Here is a 19,941-nt window from a genome sequence, read left to right on the forward strand (position 1 = left end):
CACCTGCAGCGGCCTGTGTTGGGGCATCACATGCCCTGCCAGGAGACCCATCTCGCTGAACTCCACCCGGGTGTGCTCCACGGTGGATTCATGGGGCATCTGGAGGGGCAAGAATTGTCACGCAACTGTCAGGGTTGGGGGGTGGGCATCAGGAGGCAGACCCAGCCTCCCAGAGGGGAAAAAAGCCAAGCTGCTGCAGAGCTGGCCAAAAGCTGCAAGCCTGTGCAGGAAGGCTAGACGGTTGCCCCTCTCGTCCCATTCCCCCCACCAGCTTGGAGGAGTCGTCTCTTCTCTTCCATGGAGAAAGCCTGTGATGTAAGAACATTGGGGGAGCCCTGCTGGTTCCATCTATTATGGGATCCTGTCCTCACATGGCCAACCAGATGCCCCAGTGGGAATCCCCGACCATGGCGCAGCGCTCCCTCTAGCTGTTCTGGCTTCTGGGATATCCCACGAAGCCTCCGCAGGGCAGTGGGATGAAGGCTCCCCGCTGCCCTGCGGAGGCTTCCATGGCTATCCCCGGCTTTTGCGGGAGGTGGGGGAAGGGACAGAGCACACGACTCTGTCCCTTCCCCCACCTCCCGCAAGAGCCCCCAAGAGCCGCGCGGAGCGTGTGTGCAGCTCTTGGGGCCTTTTCCTCGAGGAGGGAGAAGGGCAGCCCGGCAGAGCCTGGGATGCATACAGTCTCTGCTCAGAATTCCCTTTAAATATTTTTTTTTTTTACTTGCATTCCCCCTCTAAAAATTGGTGCGTCTTATGGAGCGAAAAATACGGTACATACGCTTCAGGTTACAGACTCCGCTAACCCAGAAATAGTACCTCGGGTTAAGAACTTTGCTTCAGGGTGAGAACAGAAATCGTGTGGCGGCGGTAGCGGGAGGCCCCATTAGCTAAAGTGGTGCTTCAGGTTAAGAACAGTTTCAGGTTAAGAACGGACCTCCGGAACGAATTAGGTAAGTACTTAACCCGAGGTACCACTGTACAGCCAGCAGGGCTGACAGCCATCGATAGCCCTTTGCTCCCTGAACTTGTCTAATCCTCAGCCCTTTCTCTGGGCCAAGATGCAGGTCCACATTCACATCTCCTGCCCCAGGATGCCCTAGCCACATACCAGGGTGGGTGGTGCCCGGAAAAGGTAGCTGAAAGGGTAATAGAGGAAGTTGATGAAGGAGGCGGCATAAAGGTCTGCGTAGCGCATCAGCTGGTTGGCAAAGAGGGTCTGGCGGGACCCACAGCGGAAGAGGCTCCCCATCTTTCCGTAGCACATGTCCATCTCGTGGGTGACTTTCTGCAAGAGAAGAAGAGTCCCTGCTCAGTCAGGTGGCCAGGAGAGAAGCAGGGAAACCTAGGCTTGAGAGGTGGGGTCCTGGCAACCAGGTACCCCTTTTTGGTTTGATGAGCTTTGTCAGGGGAGAGGAGACACACCCACACCCGTCTCTCTGTTGTGGTAACACAAATGCTTTGTGCGAGATGCGGTCACAACTTCCAAGTCTACTATCTGTACATTGAGGAGGAGTTTGGAGTTTAGATTTGATATCCTGCTTTATCACTACCTGAAGGAGTCTCAAAGCAGCTAGCAATCTCCTTTCCCTTCCTCCCCCACAACAAACACTCTGTGAGGTGAGTGGGGCTGAGAGACATCAGAGATGTGTGACTAGCCCAAGGCATAGTTGTCAACTTACAGATTTGAAAATAAGGGACCAGCAGCCTCAAAAATAAGGGAAGCGAACCCAGTTCACCAGATTACAAGTCTACTGCTCTTAACCACTACACCACACTGGCTCTCAGGACTTTTGCAAATGAAAGCCTAAGTGAATATTAGAATTGTAGAGTTGGAAGGGACGCCAAAAGTCATCTGGTTCCTGAAATGCAGGAATTCCTGACCGATGGCCGTCCAAAACCTCCAATGAAGGAGATTCCACCACCTTCCAATGTCATCCGTTCCACTGGCAAACAGCTCTTGCCATCAAAAGGTTCTTCCTAACGTTGAGTCAGAATCGCCTTTCATGCAATTTGAATCCATCAGTTCGTGCCCTCTCCTCTGAAACAGCACAAATCAAGCTCACTCTGTCTTCCAGGTATTTGTCACCTCTCCGTCTTCACCAGGCTAAACATTCCCAACTCCCTCAACTGGGAAGCGTCCCTGAAGAAGTCAGCAGATGCTATAAGCAAGAAAGCTCACCGATGGTGGCAGCTTCTTGGCAAATGACCCATCATGCTGGCCTTGTTCCACATGTGAGGTAGCTTTTTCTAGTATGCAAGCTTTATCATATTATTATTAGTATTATTATTGAAATTTGTATACCACCCTATATAGTGGTACCTCAGGTTACATACACTCAGGTTACATACGTTTCAGGTTACAGACTCAGCTAACCCAGAAATAGTGCTTCAGGTTAAGAACTTTGCTTCAGGATGAGAACAGAAATCATGCTCCGGCGGTGTGGCAGCAGCAGGAGGCCCCATTAGCTAAAGTGGTGCTTCAGGTTAAGAACAGTTTCAGGTTAAGTACGGGCCTCCAGAACGAATTAAGTACTTAAGCTGGGGTACCACTGTACAAGGTCTCAGTCTTAACAGCAGTCTAAGTGACCTGTGGCCGCTCCAACTAATACTTTAAGTTTTTGCATTGAACCCTTAATTGTGTCTTCTTCCTCATTTTCTTCCGTGACTTTCACAACAGGAAAACATTGAATGCTCCCCCAACCCAGCCAACAATGTCCAGGTGCCAGGGGTATTTTAAGTACAATGGTACCTTGGTTTCTGAACAGCTTAGGTGACGAACAATTCAGCTCCCGAATGCCGCCAACCCGGAGTAAGTGTTCTGGTTTACGGACGTTTTTTGGAAGCCGAACGTCCATTTCGGCTGTTGGCATGGTTTCCAGGGCCAATCAGAAGCCGTGCCTTGGTTTTCAAATGTTTGGGAAGTCAAATTGAGATCGAGAACCAATATACAGGACTCCCTAACAATGAGTTCTCAAGTTGTAGCACCCACTGGGGTCATAGGATGACCAAGGGGGCGGGTGGGGGGCGCTGGAGGTATAGACTATCCTATTTCAAAAAGCTGGTATCACTTGATCAAGTGCATCACTTTTGTTGACTTTCTTAAACATAAACTGTTCTAATCGGGTTTTGAATTAATGTCCTTACTGTTCTGAATTTTATTGTATTACCTTCCATAATAGGGTGTGAAAATGCCGAATAATATGGAATTAAGGGGGCAGTGCTCCAAAAATGTTTGGGAACAACTTCAGAACATTTGGAGAGAGAGAGAGAAAAAACAGAAGTCTCTTATCAGTATTGGTTAACTTTTAACACAGGAAACAGAGAGAGGCGTAATTAAAGTTGGAGTAACCCCCTCAGGATGTTGCAAAACCAGCTGTGGTCAGCTGGACTGCATCGCTCAAGGGCCTGAGAAAAAACAAACTTTCCTCTGTGGCAAGCTTATGTTGCAATGTTCTGAATCTGGCGGTTCTAGCCCATGTTTCCCGACTGCCTGAATAATCTGTTGTGTGAGCAGACCTCTATGTGGCCTCCTAAAACCAGGGCGGGGGTAGATCACCTTTTTCGGGCTTGTGGGGGGAAGAGCATGGGGAAAAGTGGACATGGGGAGAGCTACAGCTCTCGACGGTGCCTTCTAAAAGGCTGGTCCATCAGATATTCTGCACTACTTTTAACCTTTTTTAAAAAAATAGTCCATTCTTTTATTTTATTTTTAAATCAAGCTAAAAACAAACTTGGTGGGCTCTGAGGGAACCGCTTTTGGTATCACAACGCAGAGCCTCTAGGTAAAATAAAAAATTATGTAATAAAAAAATTAAGGTCTTATATATATAATGGAAAAGGGACCCCAGTCGCGGACGACTCTGGGGTTGCAGCGCTCATCTCACTTTATTGGCCGAGGGAGCTGGCGTACAGCTTCCGGGTCGTGTGGCCAGCATGACTAAGCCGCTTCTGGCAAACCAGAGCAGCGCATGGAAATGCCGTTTACCTTCCTGACCGAGCAATGGGAGCAATGGGATTCGAATCGCCGACCTTCTGATGGGCAAGTCCTAGGCTCTGTGGTTTAACCCACAGCGCCACCCTCGCCGTATATATAATAAATGTTCATAAATGTACCAACCAAGCATGTACATAGATATGTGGACACATGTCTGGAGCAGCACAGGAAGACCGCCCTGAAACCATTTTGACTCCCAAACTGACCAAATGTTTTCTCTGCAAGGAGGGAGGGGGTGAGGGAACCTTCCCATTGTCTCAGGAATTGGGTAATCACCATCTCAAAGGAATGGCCAGACTACCAGGAAAGACAATCAGATAAGGCATTATCAGATAACCTGGCAGACAGGAAAAACAACAACATTCAAATTTCTGTTGTAGACCGCCTTTTCTGTGATGTAGATATGGTGTTTGTGGGGGGTGGTCTTGCGTTACACCCCTTCTGTGATGGGAAGCCTTGAGAGCTCATGCACCCCCACCTGAAGGCAACTTCAACTTGTGCTATTGTGCTGATTTGGCCTAGCATAAGAAGGGGACGCGGGTGGCGCTGTGGGTTAAACCACTGAGACTAGGGCCTGACGATCAGAAGGTTGGCGGTTCAAATCCCTGCAACGGGGTGAGCTCCCGTTGCTCAGTCCCTGCTCCTGCCAACCTAGTAGTTCCAAAGCATGTCAAAGTGTAAGTAGATAAATAGGTACCACTCTGGCGGGAAGGTAAACGGCGTTTCCGTGTGCTGCTCTGGTTCGCCAGAAGCGGCTTAGTCATGCTGGCCACACGACCAGGAAGCTGTACGCAGGCTCCCTCGGCTAGTAAAGCGAGATGAGCGCTGCAACCCCAGAGTCGGTCACAACTGGTCCTAATGGTCGGGGTCCCTTTACCTTTACCTTTAAGAACATAGGGAGAGCCTGCTGGATCAGGCCAATGGCCCATCTGGTCCAGCATCCTGTCCCCATCACAGCCAGTCCCACTGCAGGACCTGCTCCCTTTTCCCACACTCCATCGTAAGCCCATTGGGGCTTCTGGTTGTCACCTGCGGCCTGTCACAGCCGCCCAGGTAGGAACCAAGAGGACGACGCTGCTGGGCATCTGGACCATAAGACAGCAGAGCCTTAAAGAAGGCTCCATTCTTTAGCCAGCTCTGCTGCCTACTAAGGTAAAGGGGACCCCTGACCATTAGGTCCAGTCATGACAGACTCTGGGGTTGCGGCGCTCATCTCGCTTTATTGGTCGAGGGAGCTGGCATACAGCTTCCGGGTCATGTGGCCAGCATGACTAAGCCGCTTCTGGCGAACCAGAGCAGCGCACGGAAACACCGTTTACCTTCCCGCCAGAGTCGTACCTATTTATCTACTTGCACTTTGGTGTGCTTTTGAACTGCTAGGTTGGCAGGAGCAGGGACCGAGCAACGGGAGCTCACCCCGTCGTGGGGATTCGAACCGCCGACCTTCTGATCAGCAAGTCCTAGGCTCTGTGGTTTAACCCACAGCGCCACCCGCGCCCCTTGCTGCCTACTAAGCAAACCCTAAATGGATTTGTGTCTCAGTGAGGCTGAGCTCTGGCCCCAGAAGCCTTGACCAGCAGCCCAAATGCTTGAGTGATGGGCTCAGGAAGGCCATAGGCCAAGATGCTGCTTGGGAACCAGTGGGGATACCTGAATCCGCTTCTTGATGGAGCTGATGTCTGGCCGTTCGTTGCTCCCACTGTCCAGGTGCCTGAGGGGAAAAAGAGGACACCTGTGCTCAAAATCCCACCTGAATCCCTTCTGGAGGTCACACTGCCTGCCTAAAGATTTGCTGGGAGCCCAGTTCCACCCGGCACTTCTTGCCCCTGAACTGTACAAGCTGGAGATTATAGGAACAGCTGTTTTGAAGTTGGTGCCTGAATTTGGATGCTGATTTTCCTATTCCCTCTCTGTTGTTTTTCCTTTGTTTGTCATAGGACTTTTTTTAAAAATTGTAAGCCTGCAAGTATGGACTGTCTTGTTTTTACTGTGTGTGTGTGTGGTTTGGGAGCTGCACGGTCAGGGGAAAAACAATGCTGTCCAGGGTTGTAAAGACTGCGGAGAGAATAATTGGGTGCACTCTTTCCACCTGGGATCAAATCTATGCTTCCAGGTGTCATAAGAAAGCTGCAGAGATAGCACAGGATAGTGATCTCTTTCAGCTTCTGCCTTCTGAAAGAAGGCACAGGGTTATAAAGACAAGGACTAGCCGCCTGAGAAATAGTTTCTATCCAAATGCGATTTTGGTTTTAAACACAGTGTAAGGTAGTCTCTATGGGAGTATATTGTATTTAATTATGGGGTATCAGAGTTTTTAGGGGGTTAACCAGACTGGGATAGCAGACTTGTTGGTTTTTGAATGTCTGAATTAGATTTTTTCAATTTTGTTGTTCTGTATGGGACAGTGACAATTATCGTATCGTATGTAAGCCCATTCTTTCTGGATGAAGGACAACATAAAAAGGGTAAAGGGGACCCCTGACCATTAGGTCCAGTCGTGACCGACTCTGGGGTTGCAACGCTCATCTCGCTTTTTGGCCGAGGGAGCCGGCGTACAGCTTCCGGGTCATATGGCCAGAATGACTAAGCCGCTCCTGGCGAACCAGAGCAGCGCACGGAAATGCCGTTTACCTTCCCGCCAGAGTGGTATCTATTTATCTACTTGCACTTTGACATGCTTTTGAACTGCTAGGTTGGCAGGAGCAGGGACCGATCAACGGGAGCTCACCCCGTCATGGGGATTCGAACTGCCGACCTTCTGATTGGCAAACCCTAGGCTCTGTGGTTTAACCCACAGCACCACCCGTGTCCCTGAAGGACAACATACAGATGCTCTAAATATATAAACAAAGAGGATCTGATTGCCATCTTTAAGCATCTTCAGGGCTGTCCCATGGAAGATGGAGCCAGCTTGTTTTCTGCTGCTCTAGAGGGTAAGTCCTGAACCAATGGATTCAAATGACAAGGAAGGAGATTATAACTAATTATCAGGAAGAATTTCCTGAGGGTGGGAGCTGTTTGTCCATAGAATGGACTCCTTTGGAAGGTAGTGGACTCTCCTTCGCTGGGAGTTTTTAAGCAGAGGCTGGATAGCCATCTGTCAGGGCTTCTTTAACTGTGGTTCCTGCATTAAAGGGGGATGAATTTGATAACCCTTTGGTGGTCCCAACCAACTCTACCATTCTGTGATTCTATAATCGCCATAATCAGGGCAGGGGGCACCGCAGGACACTTCCAGTCCAGTTCCAGCCATGGCAACGCCTCCAACAGAGGCAGCTCTCCCTGGCAATGACTCCACGTTCAGAATCTTGTCCGTCTTTCTAAAAACAAAGTTTCTCTTCTAGTAATACGAAACATGGGCTCCTTGCAAATTTCTCATGTGCACACAACAGGCAGCAAAGTGCTAATAGGCAGAAATCCCGACTTACTGGTATAGCTCAGCCAAGAAGATGTCCAGGCTCCTCAGCTCTTCAAAAAGCTCTGTGGAGGGGGAAATGGACACTATTAAGTGTGGCTTCTGAAAAGGAGGTGCAAAAGACCTGCCAGCACAACCTCTTAGGACTGGGGGTGAGGTGGGTCTTTAGATTCTTGGTATCTGCAAGTAGCAAAACTCTCTGATACACATCTAGGAAATAAGACCTGGTTTGGGGCACCAGTAAAAGGATTGGAGCCAAGATCTGGAGGTAGGGTGGGCTGGAACACCCCCTTAACCACGGGAGAGCAGAGAACATAAGAAGAGACTGCTGGATCAGGCCATTAGCCCATCTAATCCAGCACCCTCATCTCACAGTGGCCAACCAGATGAAGACCACCAGCAAGATTCTCCTCTCCTGTGGTTTCCACCAGCTGGAATTCAGAAGCATCGCTGCCTCTGACTCTGGAGGCAGAGCAGAGCCACCTGGCTAGGAGCCATCAATAGCCCTCTCTTCCTCCACAAATTTGGCCAATCCTCTTTGAAAGCCATCCAAGTTGCTAGCCAGCGCTGACTCCTGTGGAAGGGAGTTCCAGAGATTAACAAGGCACTGTGCAAAGAATATGGTTGGTGGTGCTCTCTGGGTCATTGCAAAGGGGTGAGAGGAGCCTGCCTCCACCCACTGAAACCTTCCTCCTCCTCCTCCTCCTCCTCCTCCTCACCGCTTTTCTCTGTCCAGACTTGCAGCTCCTTGGCCAACTCGGGCACCACCAGGAAGGTTCTCCATCCCTGCCTCTTCTTGGATTTGAGAATGTCCCCAAAAATGTGGTCTCCGATGTACAAAATGTCCTTGCCCTTCACTCCCAAAAGGTCACACACCAGGTCTGAAGAGCCTGGAATGAGAAGAGGTGTGATGGGAATTTTGAGGTCTTAGATATATGTCAAATGTTCATACGTGTACCAACCAAGCACGTACATACATCAGCACAGGAAGACCGACCTGAAACCATTTTGATTCCCAAACCGACCAAATGTTTTCCCTGCAAGGAGGGAGAGGGGTTAGGGAGCCTTCCCATTGTCTCAGGAATTGAGTAATCCGCATTTTAATGGGTGGCAGACTATCAGGAAAGGCAATCAGATAACCTGGCAAAACCAACAACATTCAAATTTCTGTTTTAGACCACCTTTTCTGTGATGTACCGTATTTTTCGTCCCATAGGACGCTCCGTCCCATAGGACGCACCTAGTTTTTTGGGGGGAAATAAAGGGGGGGAATTTCCTTTATTTCCCCCCCAAAAGCAGGTCGGGGAAACTGAACCAGGTCGAGGAACAGCGGGATGGCGGCAGGCTGCGCCTCCCTGCTGTCCCCCGAGCTTGTGGGGCTGGCCCATGTCTGCCCGACGCGAGGGGCGTGCTGCTTCAGGGCGCCCCGCCCACCGGGCGGCAGGCTGCTATCCAGCGTGGGGAGCCCTGCGAGGAACTCCTGCAAGGCTCCCCACGCTGCGGATGTCTGTCTGGCGCGGGGGGCGCTCTGCTTCAGGGCGCCCCACCCGCCGGGGGGCTGGCTGCTATCCGCAGCGTGGGGAGCCCTGCGAGGAACTCCTGCAAGGCTCCCCACGCTGCGGATGTCTGTCTGGCGCGGGGGGCGCTCTGCTTCAGGGCGCCCCACCCGCCGGGGGGCTGGCTGCTGTCCGCAGCGTGGGGAGCCCTGCGAGGAACTCCTGCAAGGCTCCCCACGCTGCAGATGTCTGTCTGGCGCGGGGGGCGCTCTGCTTCAGGGCGCCCCACCCGCCGGGGGGCTGGCTGCTATCCGCAGCGTGGGGAGCCCTGCGAGGAACTCCTGCAAGGCTCCCCACGCTGCGGATGTCTGCCTGGCACGGGGGGCACTATGCTTCAGGGCGGCCTGCCCGCCGGGCGGCAGGCTGCTATCCAGCGTGGGGAGCCCTGCGGGGAACTCCTGCAAGGCTCCCCTCGCTGCAGATGTCTGCCTGGCGCGGGGGGCGCTCTGCTTCAGGGCGCCCCACCCGCCGGGGGGCAGGCTGCTATCCGCAGCGTGGGGAGCCCTGCAAGGAACTCCTGCAAGGCTCCCCACGCTGCGGATGTCTTCCTGAAGCCTGGAGGGCGAGAGGGGTCGGTGCGCACCAACCCCTCACGCTCTCCAAGCTTCAGCAAAAGCCTGCATTCGCCCCATAGGACGCACCCAGATTTCCCCTTCATTTTTGGAGGGGGAAAAGTGCGTCCTATAGGGCGAAAAATACGGTAGGTATGTGGGGGGTGGTCTTGGGTTACACCCCTTCTGTGATGCATGTATGATGTATGGAAGGGTGGTCTTGAGCTCCAGGGCAGGGAATTTAAAATGTCTATATAAGGCCTTGCACACCATTGTTCTGGGTTCCTCCTCCCTCCTGCGTGTGGTGAGGGGAGCACCCTGTTGCAACAGATCAATAAAGATCAGTCTTACTAGCTGCTTTGCTTCTCAATATTTTCTGGTTGGCCTCTGTTATTTTCTCCTACCAATAGGGAACCTACGTAAGGACTCTAGATGGGCTCTTGGATAAGGGAGAAAGGGCAGATTTTGTTAACAACAGAGGCAACAGATTCCAGACCTGTGGCTCAGTTTCCCTTCTGCAACAACTGACGTCTGGCTAATATTAGGGGTTCTTATAAAGGCCAGGCAGTTTTCCCAACGTGGCCTATAGCTTTGGTGCAGGCTTTACCTCCCGAGTAGACAGCGCAGTGTTGAAGGGGTCCTGTGTAGGTACCGATCCGCAGCTTCCCTGTGTCCTGAGAAAAAAGACAGGGAGTTACGTCGGGCAGGGGAGGAATGAGGTAAGCTGGAAGGCAGGGTGAGTGGCTTTCCAGCTGCTCAGCACGGAATCACATAATTGTAGAGTTGAGAAGGGGTCCTCAGGGGTCATCTAGTCCAACCCCCTGCAATGCAGGAACCCAAACTAAAGGAACTGCCTTTGTCCATGTGTTCTGCTCTAGACCCCAATCCTGCCTCAATTCTGGATGGGGAAGCACTTCCTAGAATCATAGAACAGTAGAGCTGGAAGGGCCCTCCAGGGGCCATCTAGTCCAACCCCCTGCAATGCCTCTACCCCCATCCAGCCTCCCAGCTGGCAACAAAAGGGCACTTACCGTGTTGACCTGCCGAAGGACAGTGCCCTCCGCGAAGAACAGAGGCTTGCGAGTGTCCACCACAATCAGGTCGAAGTAGGAGCGCCAAGGCCGGCTCTGGGGTGCTTCCTGCTGGGGGACAGGAAAAATCAGGGCAGATTAGAGCTGGGTAGGAGGGGGGTCTTTGTTGGGAAGAGGCTGACCTCTGAGTCTGGAAGCTTATTGGTTTATTTATTACGTTTGTATTCCAGGGCTCCATCTGGTATGCAGGCTGAGACCCTACCTGCCCGCAGACTGTCTTGCCAGAGTGGTGCAAGCTCTGGTTATCTCCCGCTTGGACTACTGCAATGCGCTCTACGTGGGGCTACCTTTGAAGGTGACTCGGAAACTGCAATTAATCCAGAATGCAGCAGAGAGACTGGTGACTGGGAGTGGCTGCCAAGACCATATAACACTGGTCCTGAAAGATCTTCATTGGCTCCCAGTATGTTTCCGAGCACAATTCAAAGTGTTGGTGCTGACCTTGAAAGCCCTAAACGGCCTCAGTCCTGTATACCTGAAGGAGCGTCTCCATCCCCATCGTTCAGCCCGAACACTGAGATCCAGCGCCGAGGGCCTTCTGGTGGTTCCCTCGCTGCGAGAAGTGAGGTTACAGGGAACCAGGCAGAGGGCCTTCTTGGTAGTGGCGCCTGCCCTGTGGAACAACCTCCCAGTAGATGTCAAGGTGATAAACAACTATTTTACTTTTAAAAGACCTGTTTAGGGAAGTTTTTAATGTCTGACCCTGTATGTTTTTGATATTTGGTTGGAAACCACCCAGAGTGGATGGAGATCCAGACAGATGGGCGGGGTATAAATAATAATAATAAATAATAATAATAATAATAATATATTATTATTATTATTATTATTATTATTATTATTATTATTATTATTTTATTTATTATTATTATTACTATTACTATTACTATTCCACCTTTCCTCTGAAAGGTGGCATGTGGGGAGTCTCCTCCTCCCCATTTTGTCCTCACAACAACCCTATGAGGTAGGTCAGGCTGAGATAGAATGTCACACCCAGTGACAGCTTCATGCAGGAGACTCAAACCCTGGTGTCTCCCAGGTCCTAGTCCAACACTCTAACCCAGAATTGGCCCACCCGTGAGGCGGCACCCCGCCAAGGGGAACCCCCTCCCCCATTCCTGTCACCCAGCAGGAGACAAGAAGCTTTCCTCACATGAGGCCCGCTCGTGGAGTTTTCTAATGGTCCTTGATGTAGGGGTGCAAACATCCAGAGTGTGGGGGTCAGGAGGGATTTCTATGAGGAATTATGAAATATGGAGCAAGCCACTGTGTCTGCGATGAAAGCATTGCGTTGACTGGGTTTGATTCATTGACAATAATTTCTGATCGAATCCCACAAGCCTCTGCACCTCTGCCATTTGCTTTCTCTACGCCTGACAGGCACGTATAAGCATTCTAAATACACAGGGCAGTTGTTCATCAGGCATCCTGGGCCATAAAGATAGTAGGTAGCTTCTCTGATGTACCTTTCTTTAGTTTTGTTAATCTAACGGCCAGGAAGAGAGTTCACAAGGAGATGGTAAATACTGCCATCCTTCTCTCCTGTTTACTGCTGTTTATGACCTCCGGGGTTTCCTAAAAGCATTCCTCCTTGATTCCTATTTTATTTACTCTGAACTATGTATGCATGCTCAAGTAGGAAATAGTTTCTTTGTAGTTTTAACTTTGTCCCCATGTGGTTTTTGTTTTTTTAAATGCTCAGAGGTAATCTGATTGGTTCTTACAAACACTGTGTAAAAAGTTCTTTTGTGAATAAAACGACCTGGGCCAAGGGGTGGACAGGATTATTATTGGCACCCCTCCCAGAGTCTTGCTGGTCAAGCCTCGTGTGTATATTATTAATCAGAGTCCAATCCTTCCTTGCTTTGGGAATGCTACACTTGGGAGCAGGGAGGAAGAGAAAGAGCGAGAGCTAGCAATCGGAGAAAGCAGCGACTCACCACGTCGTCTTCTCCGAAGTCAAACAAGTACGTCATGATCGCCTGCATAGGGACAGACCCACGTGTCACTGGAGCTTCTTTCAGGAACCCGAACCCAAGACAGGATCGTCTTCCTTGTTTCCAAAGGAGGCACCCCGGCCGCCATCACTTCTCTGACTCTGTGGCTCCCCCTCCTGACCCCTGCCAGCCAACAATGTCCCCCTGCCTGCAATGGCATTGTGTGGGGCAGTGGCATTCAGCGGATAGCTCAGTGGGGAAGACCCACAGAAGTGGGGGGGGCAGAGTGTTGCATGCGTCTGGCAGCCGGCCACGTCTTCTCCCCATGGGTGGAGCCAGACACAAAGGGGGGAGAACAGAGGTGCACCCACCCACCCTTAGTGAGCTGTGGGGTGGGGTGGGGCTTACTTAAAGGTAAAGGGACCCCTGATCATTAGGTCCAGTCGTGGCCGACTCTGGGGTTGCAGCGCTCATCTTGCTTTATTGGCCGAGGGAGTCGGCGTACAGCTTCCGGGTCATGTGGCCAGCATGACTAAGCCACTTCTGGCCAACCAGAGCAGCGCACGGAAACGCCGTTTACCTTCCCGCCGGAGTGGTACCTATTTATCTACTTGCACTTTGACGTGCTTTCGAACTGCTAGGTTGGCAGGAGCAGGGACCAAGCAACAGGAGCTCACCCACATCGCAGGGATTTGAACCGCCAACCTTCTGATTGGCAAGCCCTAGGCTCTGTGGTTTAACCCACAGCGCCACCCGCGTCCCCGGGGCTTACTTACATCTGTGTAATTGTAGTCGCTGTTGGTGGCCAAAAAGACCTTCCCGTGGTCCTTCATGCGGCTGAGCAGGAGAGACACCCGTGGCTGTGGAAGCAAGGCAGGAGGAAATGGAGAAGGCAGGCAGCAAGACCTCAGAGGGGAACAGACCAATTCATTCGTAAAACCTTTTATACGACAGACTGCTCTGCCTCCTTTCTTTTAGCAAATGTTTTGTGCCACTGGGAAGTGCTAATTCTGTATTGATTTGTTTTGTTTTGGATGTTGTATGTGATGCCAATAAAAGGTTTTACGAACAGACCAAGTCATGGAGGAGAGGGCTATTGATGGCTACTAGCCACAACGGCTAGTTGTGTTGCATGCGTGTTGCACGCCTCTCCACAATCAGAGGCGGTAAATGTTTCTGGGTACCAGTTCCTGGAAACCACAGGAGGGGAGAGGGCCTGCTTGTGGGCTTTAGGTAAAGGTAAAGGGACCCCTGACCATTAGGTCCAGTCGTGGCCGACTCTGGGGTTGCGGCGCTCATCTCGCTCCATTGGTACAGCTTCCGGGTCATGTGGCCGGCATGACTAAGCCGCTTCTGGCGAACCAGAGCAGCGCACGGAAACACCGTTTACCTTTCTGCCGGAGTGGTACCTATTTATCTACTTGCACTTTGAGGTGCTTTCGAACTGCTAGGTTGGCAGGAGCAGGGACCGAGCAACAGGAGCTCACCCCGTCATTGGGATTTGAACTGCCAACCTTCTGATCGGCAAGTCCTAGGCTCTGTGGTTTAACCCACAGCGCCACCCATGTCCCAACCTTTTAATACTTAGGATTTGCCAATCGCATTGGCTTTAGGTTCAATGGATTGATGTAATCCTTGCAACGTCCAGCAGGGTGAGTATGATTACCCCATATTGCAGAAGGGAAGGTTGAGGCTGGGTGGGAGGGGCTTGCCTAAGCTCTACCCCCTTTTGGTGAAGTCAGGGCAGAGACGAGATTCAAATTAGGGACTTCTGGACTTGTCACTCAGCCCCCTGGTTCCTCTGGGCGAAATGACCTTGGGAAAGGATCTGCGCTCCCCAGATTCTTTGTCAACAGCTGTTGAAGTACGACCGAGCACAGGAAATTTGCAAAATGGAATTGCACCGACAGCTGCAGCTGCTGAGCTGGAAGTTGCCTCACACTTCCTGGCCCTCTGGCACCTGCCTCAGCAGGCTTGGTGGGAGGGAGGCAAGGTGAGCTCAAGGTGGAGAGGCCTGCCTGTCAAGGGCCAAAGGGGTCAACCCCAAAGAAAGCTTCCTGTCTGACAGCAATTCTGCACCTAGGCCTGGGCAACACTCACGTCTTTGACCACATATTTCTCCAGATTCTCCAGCGTCTTCTCCTTGAGGGAGCCCTAGAAGATGAAGACACAAAGAGGTCATCAGAGTCCCTCCAACTCTGGCAAGGCTTCAGGGGCAGCCAGCAGGGCCTCCTCAGGGCTTTCCCAGACCCCCCCAGCACAGATCGCAGCATGACATAAAAGCACCAGCCATCAATCAACACCTCTTGCATTTGATTTGATGAGATCTTGAGAGGATTTGGGCTGGTGGAAGCCAAGTCTAAAACATCTGGCGGACGCCAAATTGGGGAAGGTTGGCAGAGGGCAAGGTTTCTAAAGGTGGGTCATGCTCCCTTGTCGTTCTCCATGCCCACCCCTCACTGCCCACGCTGCGGTGCTCACTGAAAGGTGGACATAGTCCATGGCGTCTCGGACATCTTGGAACATGCTTCGGAAGGACATGAAGAGGTTCCCGTGTTTATAGCCTGTGTCACAGCTGGGGGGAAAGGAAGAGACACCACAAACAGATGTTTGGATTTCTGGACCGTTTCAGGCACCTTCCTCCCCCCGGCACCTCGTGCTCCCTCGAACCCAGACCGCCCAGGCAAAACAATCCATCGCACTCACTTCACGTATCTGGAGCAGTTGGTGAAAAAATCCACCAGGCAGGCAAACAGGTAGGTCTCTGGAGGAAAAGAGGGGGGGAAGAGGTCAGTGGGGCACCTCAAAGGAAGAGGTCAGTTGCAGGGATCCCTTCCCAGAGCTACCCAGAGGCCTCCATGGGCAGCTGCGAGTCCAAAATTACTCCTAGGCTGCACGCCTGGTCCTTTATGGGCACAGATACTCCATTCAGGACCAGGGAGTCCCTTTACCTTTACCCATCAAAGCTATTGTGGCAAGGAGCCATCAATCGCTGTCTCCCCCATCTGCACTCACCTGTCAAGTTGAATAACGTGTTCAGGATGTGGAACCTCTTCATGTCATCCCTCTGGATGAACTTGTTGGGGTAATAATTCCAGATCTCAGCCCTAAAAGCAGGGAGGGGGAGGGGACAGCACACAGGCATGAGGTGGGGGATGTGCAAAGGGGAAGCAGGTGAGGGGGGCTGGAAGGAACCAGCAGACTGGGAACCCCAAACCTCCATCTCCGTTCAGAGGTTTTGAGAGTAAGGCTGTGCACAAAGGGAGCGGTGAATTGGGGGCTCCGTTGCTCACCGCTGCCCCCTGGCTGGCAGCTGGATTGGGCCAGAGGGGACCCAGTAAATCCAGCATCCCACATGGATGAGAAACCCTCAAACTGGGTGGGAGAACAAAGGCAGACTCTCCCCAACTGGGCTCCCCAGCAGGAGAGATTACACACGGAAAGAGAGAGATACATACACACTCCATTGTGACTGCCTTGCTGTTCTGAGCTCCTTTCAGATGGGGCAGTATATACCCTATTTTTCGCTCTATAAGACGCACATTTTCCCCTCCAAAAATTAAGGGGAAATGGGTGTGCGTCCTATGGAGCGAGTGCAGGCTCCTTGGCGTTTCGCTGTAGCAACGCAAAGCTCCAGAGCGCGGAGGGAGCACTCCCTCTGCGCTCCGGAGGCTTTGCGTTGCTTTCGCTGAAGCCTGGAGAGCGAGAGGGGTCAGTGCACACCGACCCCTCTCGCTCTCCAGATAGCCGCCTGAAGCCTCCGGAGCACGGTGGGAGCTCCCGCTGCACTCCAGAGGCTTCAGGTTCCTTTCGCTGAAGGGTAGGTGCCCCTTCAGCTAAGGCGCAGAACCCCTTCAGCTAAGCGGGAGGAAAAATGGAAGGGGCTTCATTTCTCCTGCCGCTTCGCTGAAGGGGCGCTGCGCAGAGAGGGGGAGAATTTTTTTTTCTTGTTCTCCCCCTCTAAAACAAGGTGCGTCCTATGGTCAGGTGCGTCCTATAGGGCGAAAAATACGGTGAAATGAAATTCGAACTTCATCTCCCACCCCTCCAAACTGATGGACAGGCTTCTCAGCAGGTTCATGCAGCATGTAATTTGATTTTCCACCACGGGGTTTAGATAAATTCATGGAGGAGAATAATATCATCATATATAATCACAGTTAATAAATAACATTCTCCTCCATGAATTTTTCTAAACCCTGCGGTGGAAAATTAAATTATATGTTGTGCGAACCTCCTGAATAGCCTGTCCGTCATTTGGCAGTGTTGTATCTTAGGGTTCCGGTTAATCACTGACCTATGGGTCACTTGTCAACCACTTGACCTCAGGTGGACATTCTGCTCCCTGCTGAAAGCCGTGATGGAAGCAGGGGGGAGGCTTGTGTGGCCAGATGGTTCCCTGGCAGCTGTGTCTTACCTGCCCTGCACCTGATGTCACCTGATGCCAGGTGAGTGACAAGCTGGCTCTGGACCCACGGAAACCCTGTTTTGCTCTTAGAAGAGAAAGAGGGGGGAAGTCTTCCCGGCCACTCTGTCCATACCAGGCCCCCCTCTTGGATGGCGGGGGGGGGGGCAGCAGAATGCCCTCCACTTTGGCTGCCATCGCCTTTCTAAGTTTATTTATTTCCGTCCCACCTTTTTCCCTGTAGCACCGAGGGGCAGGGACTGACCCCCAAGGTCATGCCCAGCGAACTTTGTGACTGAGTGGGGAACTGAACCCCGGTCCCCCAGGTCACAATCCGACACTTTAACCACTGCACCACGCTGTCTCTTCCTGTTTCCCAGTGATCAGCTGGGCCTCCTTGCAGCCCAGCTTTCCCCGACTGACGGAGGCTCTGCCTGCCTTCGAACCAATGTCTAATTTGGGGCTTCCCCATTTCTCTGCCAATTCCTTGCACCCCCAGCTGCCCAACCCTGTCCTAGTTTCAGGCAAGAGGGATCTGTGCCCCGTGGCATCAGGAGGGACGCCAGGGCTGGTGCGATCCAGGGACAATAAGCCTGGCACTTAGGGAAGTATCCGCGCTATAGGAAAGGGAAAGTCATCTGGGCAGGATTTAGCATCATGACAGCAGCTGGGAACTATCCCCCCCCCCCAACTGCAGCCTCCCCCTCCTGCAGGCTGGACCGCCTGCAATAGCTATTCTCAGCCTGTTCCAGGGACAAAAACAGAGGGGGGGGCACCTCCGTGGGGAAAGAGAGAGCAGGGGCATCTTGCTGGCAGGGAGGGCAAAGAGGGCGCTGGTTCTGCTCTCAGAATGGCAGAGACCTTGAAATTGGCAGGGAAGGGGGCAAGGGCAAAGCAACGCCAATTATCTGACCCTAGGAAAGGGGAGATATGGGGCCTTGATCCTGAAAAGGCAGCAATCCTGCCTCCTGGATTGGGCAAATTCATGGCAGAGAGGGCTACTGGCGGCCACCAGAGCTGTGTTCTGCCTCCTCCTGAATACCAGCAACACAGGAGCGGGGAGAGTTGCTCTGCGTTCGAATCCTGCTTGCAGAATTCCGACTCCCTGGCTGGCCACTGCGAGAGCATGGTCCCTTTGGACACACCTCGAAGGGTTCTTGGTTCACTGCAAGCAAATGCCCGGCTGGTGATTTGGATGCCCAGAGCTTGGGAAGCTCTGGGGAGACATGGGGGCAGGGAGTGACCTTGCCATGGGTCCCTTCTCCTTCCTGCCCGGCCCTGGGTGCAGTAGAGGGCAAAGAACCATCCCAGATATCAGAACAATGCAAGGCAGGAATGTGCTGGGGGGGGGGGAGAGGGAGAGGTATAACAGCTTTCCAAGGGGCAAACTGAAGCTACCGCCAAGGTCATGCCAGCTGCTCCTACCTGAGAAGGTGACTGCCACCTCTGGCCCTGTAGGATAGGGTTACCAGACGTCCCCATTTCCAGGGGACAGTCCCCGGATTTGCGAATAAGTCCCCAGACAAATTCCATCCCCGGAATGTCCCCGGATTTCATCTAATGTCCCCAGGAAACGCAGAAGGCAGTCTCAGCAGCCCAGAGCAGTTGGCTCTGGCTGGCTTCAGGAGCTGCTCAGAAGTCCCCATGTGATGGTGGCGCAGGGGCTCTAAGATGCAGTTTCCGGGCTGCCTCCACCTTCTCTGACCCCAGTAACTAAGCTGTGAAGGGAGGCTTTGTGCTGCCTATCGGAGCAGCCTCCCAACTCCTACTTGTGTGCAAGCAGGAGGGGGCAGGGATCTCTCAGTTAGGCAACGGGAAGCCTCCCTTCCCAGCTGAGGGATCCCTGCCCCCTCCTGCTTGCACACAAGTAGGAATGGGATTGGGGCTGCTCTGATGGGAAGGGAGGCACTGTGCTGCCTGAGAGATCCCTGCCCCCTCCTGCTTGCACGCAAGTAGGAGTTGGGATGGGGCTGCTCCAAAAGGCAGTGTGAAGCCTCCCTTCCCAGCTGAGGGATCCCTGCCCCTTCTGCTTGCACGCAAGTAGGAATGGGATTGGGGCTGCTCTGATGGGAAGGGAGGCATCGCGCTGCCCGAGCCTTGCTGTCGCTCTCAGCCCTCCTTCTCCGCCTTCCCTGCCTGACCCACTGCGCACCGCTTCCCCACCACCACCACCAAAGAACCAACAAGTCAGGGGCTGCCCAGGCTTATGGAGAAAAGAAATAGAAGCCTTGGAGGAAGGGAAAACGTGGCGGTTGTGGTCAAGACAGCAGCCGCCCCTCTGTCCCCGCCATCGCTGCAGCATCACCATCCTGAATGTGTAGTGATTAATTAATTAATTAAAGCGTCCCCGGATTCATTGGAAAAAATCTGGTAACCCTACTGTAGGAAAACCCACAGAGGGAAGGTTAAAGACCCATCCATTTGCAGAAGCACTAAATTGCGCTTTGCGCATGTGCAGAAGTGCCGAAACGCAACCCACGGGTGTGCAGACACAGGTTGTGAATGCTGCGGGTTAAAGATGAATTTAAACAGGGAGAAATGTAAAGTATTGCACTTGGGCAAAAAAAAGGAGAGGCACAAATACAAGATGGGTGACACCTGGCTTGAGAGCAGTACATGTGAAAAGGATCTAGGAGTCTTGGTTGACCACAAACTTGACATGAGCCAACAGTGTGACGCGGCAGCTAAAAAAGCCAATGCAATTCTGGGCCTCATCAATAGGAGTATAGCATCTAGATCAAGGGAAGTAATAGTGCCACTGTATTCTGCTCTGGTCAGACCTCACCTGGAGTACTGTGTCCAGTTCTGGGCACCACAATTCAAGAAGGACACTGACAAACTGAAACGTGTCCAGAGGAGGGCAACCAAAATGGTCAAAGGCCTGGAAACGATGCCTTATGAGGAACGGCTAAGGGAGCTGGGCATGTTTAGCCTGGAGAAGAGGAGGTTAAGGGGTGATATGATAGCCATGTTCAAATATATAAAAGGA

At 52.2% G+C, this 19,941-nt stretch overlaps 1 protein-coding gene across 2 annotated transcripts in view; it reads right to left on the reverse strand.

Moving 5' to 3' along the window:
* NT5DC4 (5'-nucleotidase domain containing 4) overlaps positions 1 to 19,941 on the reverse strand; it is a 44,289-nt gene that overhangs the window by 1,799 nt on the left and 22,549 nt on the right. Inside the window, exons 1-14 of one of the 2 annotated variants that reach the window (XM_083514290.1) lie at positions 16,560 to 16,688; positions 15,563 to 16,064; positions 15,254 to 15,311; positions 15,029 to 15,122; positions 14,648 to 14,701; positions 13,324 to 13,407; positions 12,551 to 12,592; positions 10,551 to 10,658; positions 10,127 to 10,193; positions 8,132 to 8,302; positions 7,426 to 7,477; positions 5,648 to 5,708; positions 1,112 to 1,288; positions 4 to 99 (exon numbers count right to left, since the gene is read on the reverse strand). In XM_083514290.1, coding sequence (XP_083370416.1) covers positions 4 to 99; positions 1,112 to 1,288; positions 5,648 to 5,708; positions 7,426 to 7,477; positions 8,132 to 8,302; positions 10,127 to 10,193; positions 10,551 to 10,658; positions 12,551 to 12,592; positions 13,324 to 13,407; positions 14,648 to 14,701; positions 15,029 to 15,122; positions 15,254 to 15,311; positions 15,563 to 15,770 — 1,272 coding nt within the window. In that variant the 5' untranslated portion in view covers positions 15,771 to 16,064; positions 16,560 to 16,688. Of the gene's footprint in view, positions 1 to 3; positions 100 to 1,111; positions 1,289 to 5,647; positions 5,709 to 7,425; positions 7,478 to 8,131; positions 8,303 to 10,126; positions 10,194 to 10,550; positions 10,659 to 12,550; positions 12,593 to 13,323; positions 13,408 to 14,647; positions 14,702 to 15,028; positions 15,123 to 15,253; positions 15,312 to 15,562; positions 16,065 to 16,559; positions 16,689 to 19,941 lie in introns of those variants that run through there. The other variant, XM_083514289.1, reaches the window with a different exon arrangement.

Source organism: Podarcis liolepis (assembly GCF_965112155.1).
Source record: "Podarcis liolepis genome assembly, chromosome: 7".
Classification (NCBI taxonomy): Eukaryota; Metazoa; Chordata; class Lepidosauria; order Squamata; family Lacertidae; genus Podarcis; species Podarcis liolepis.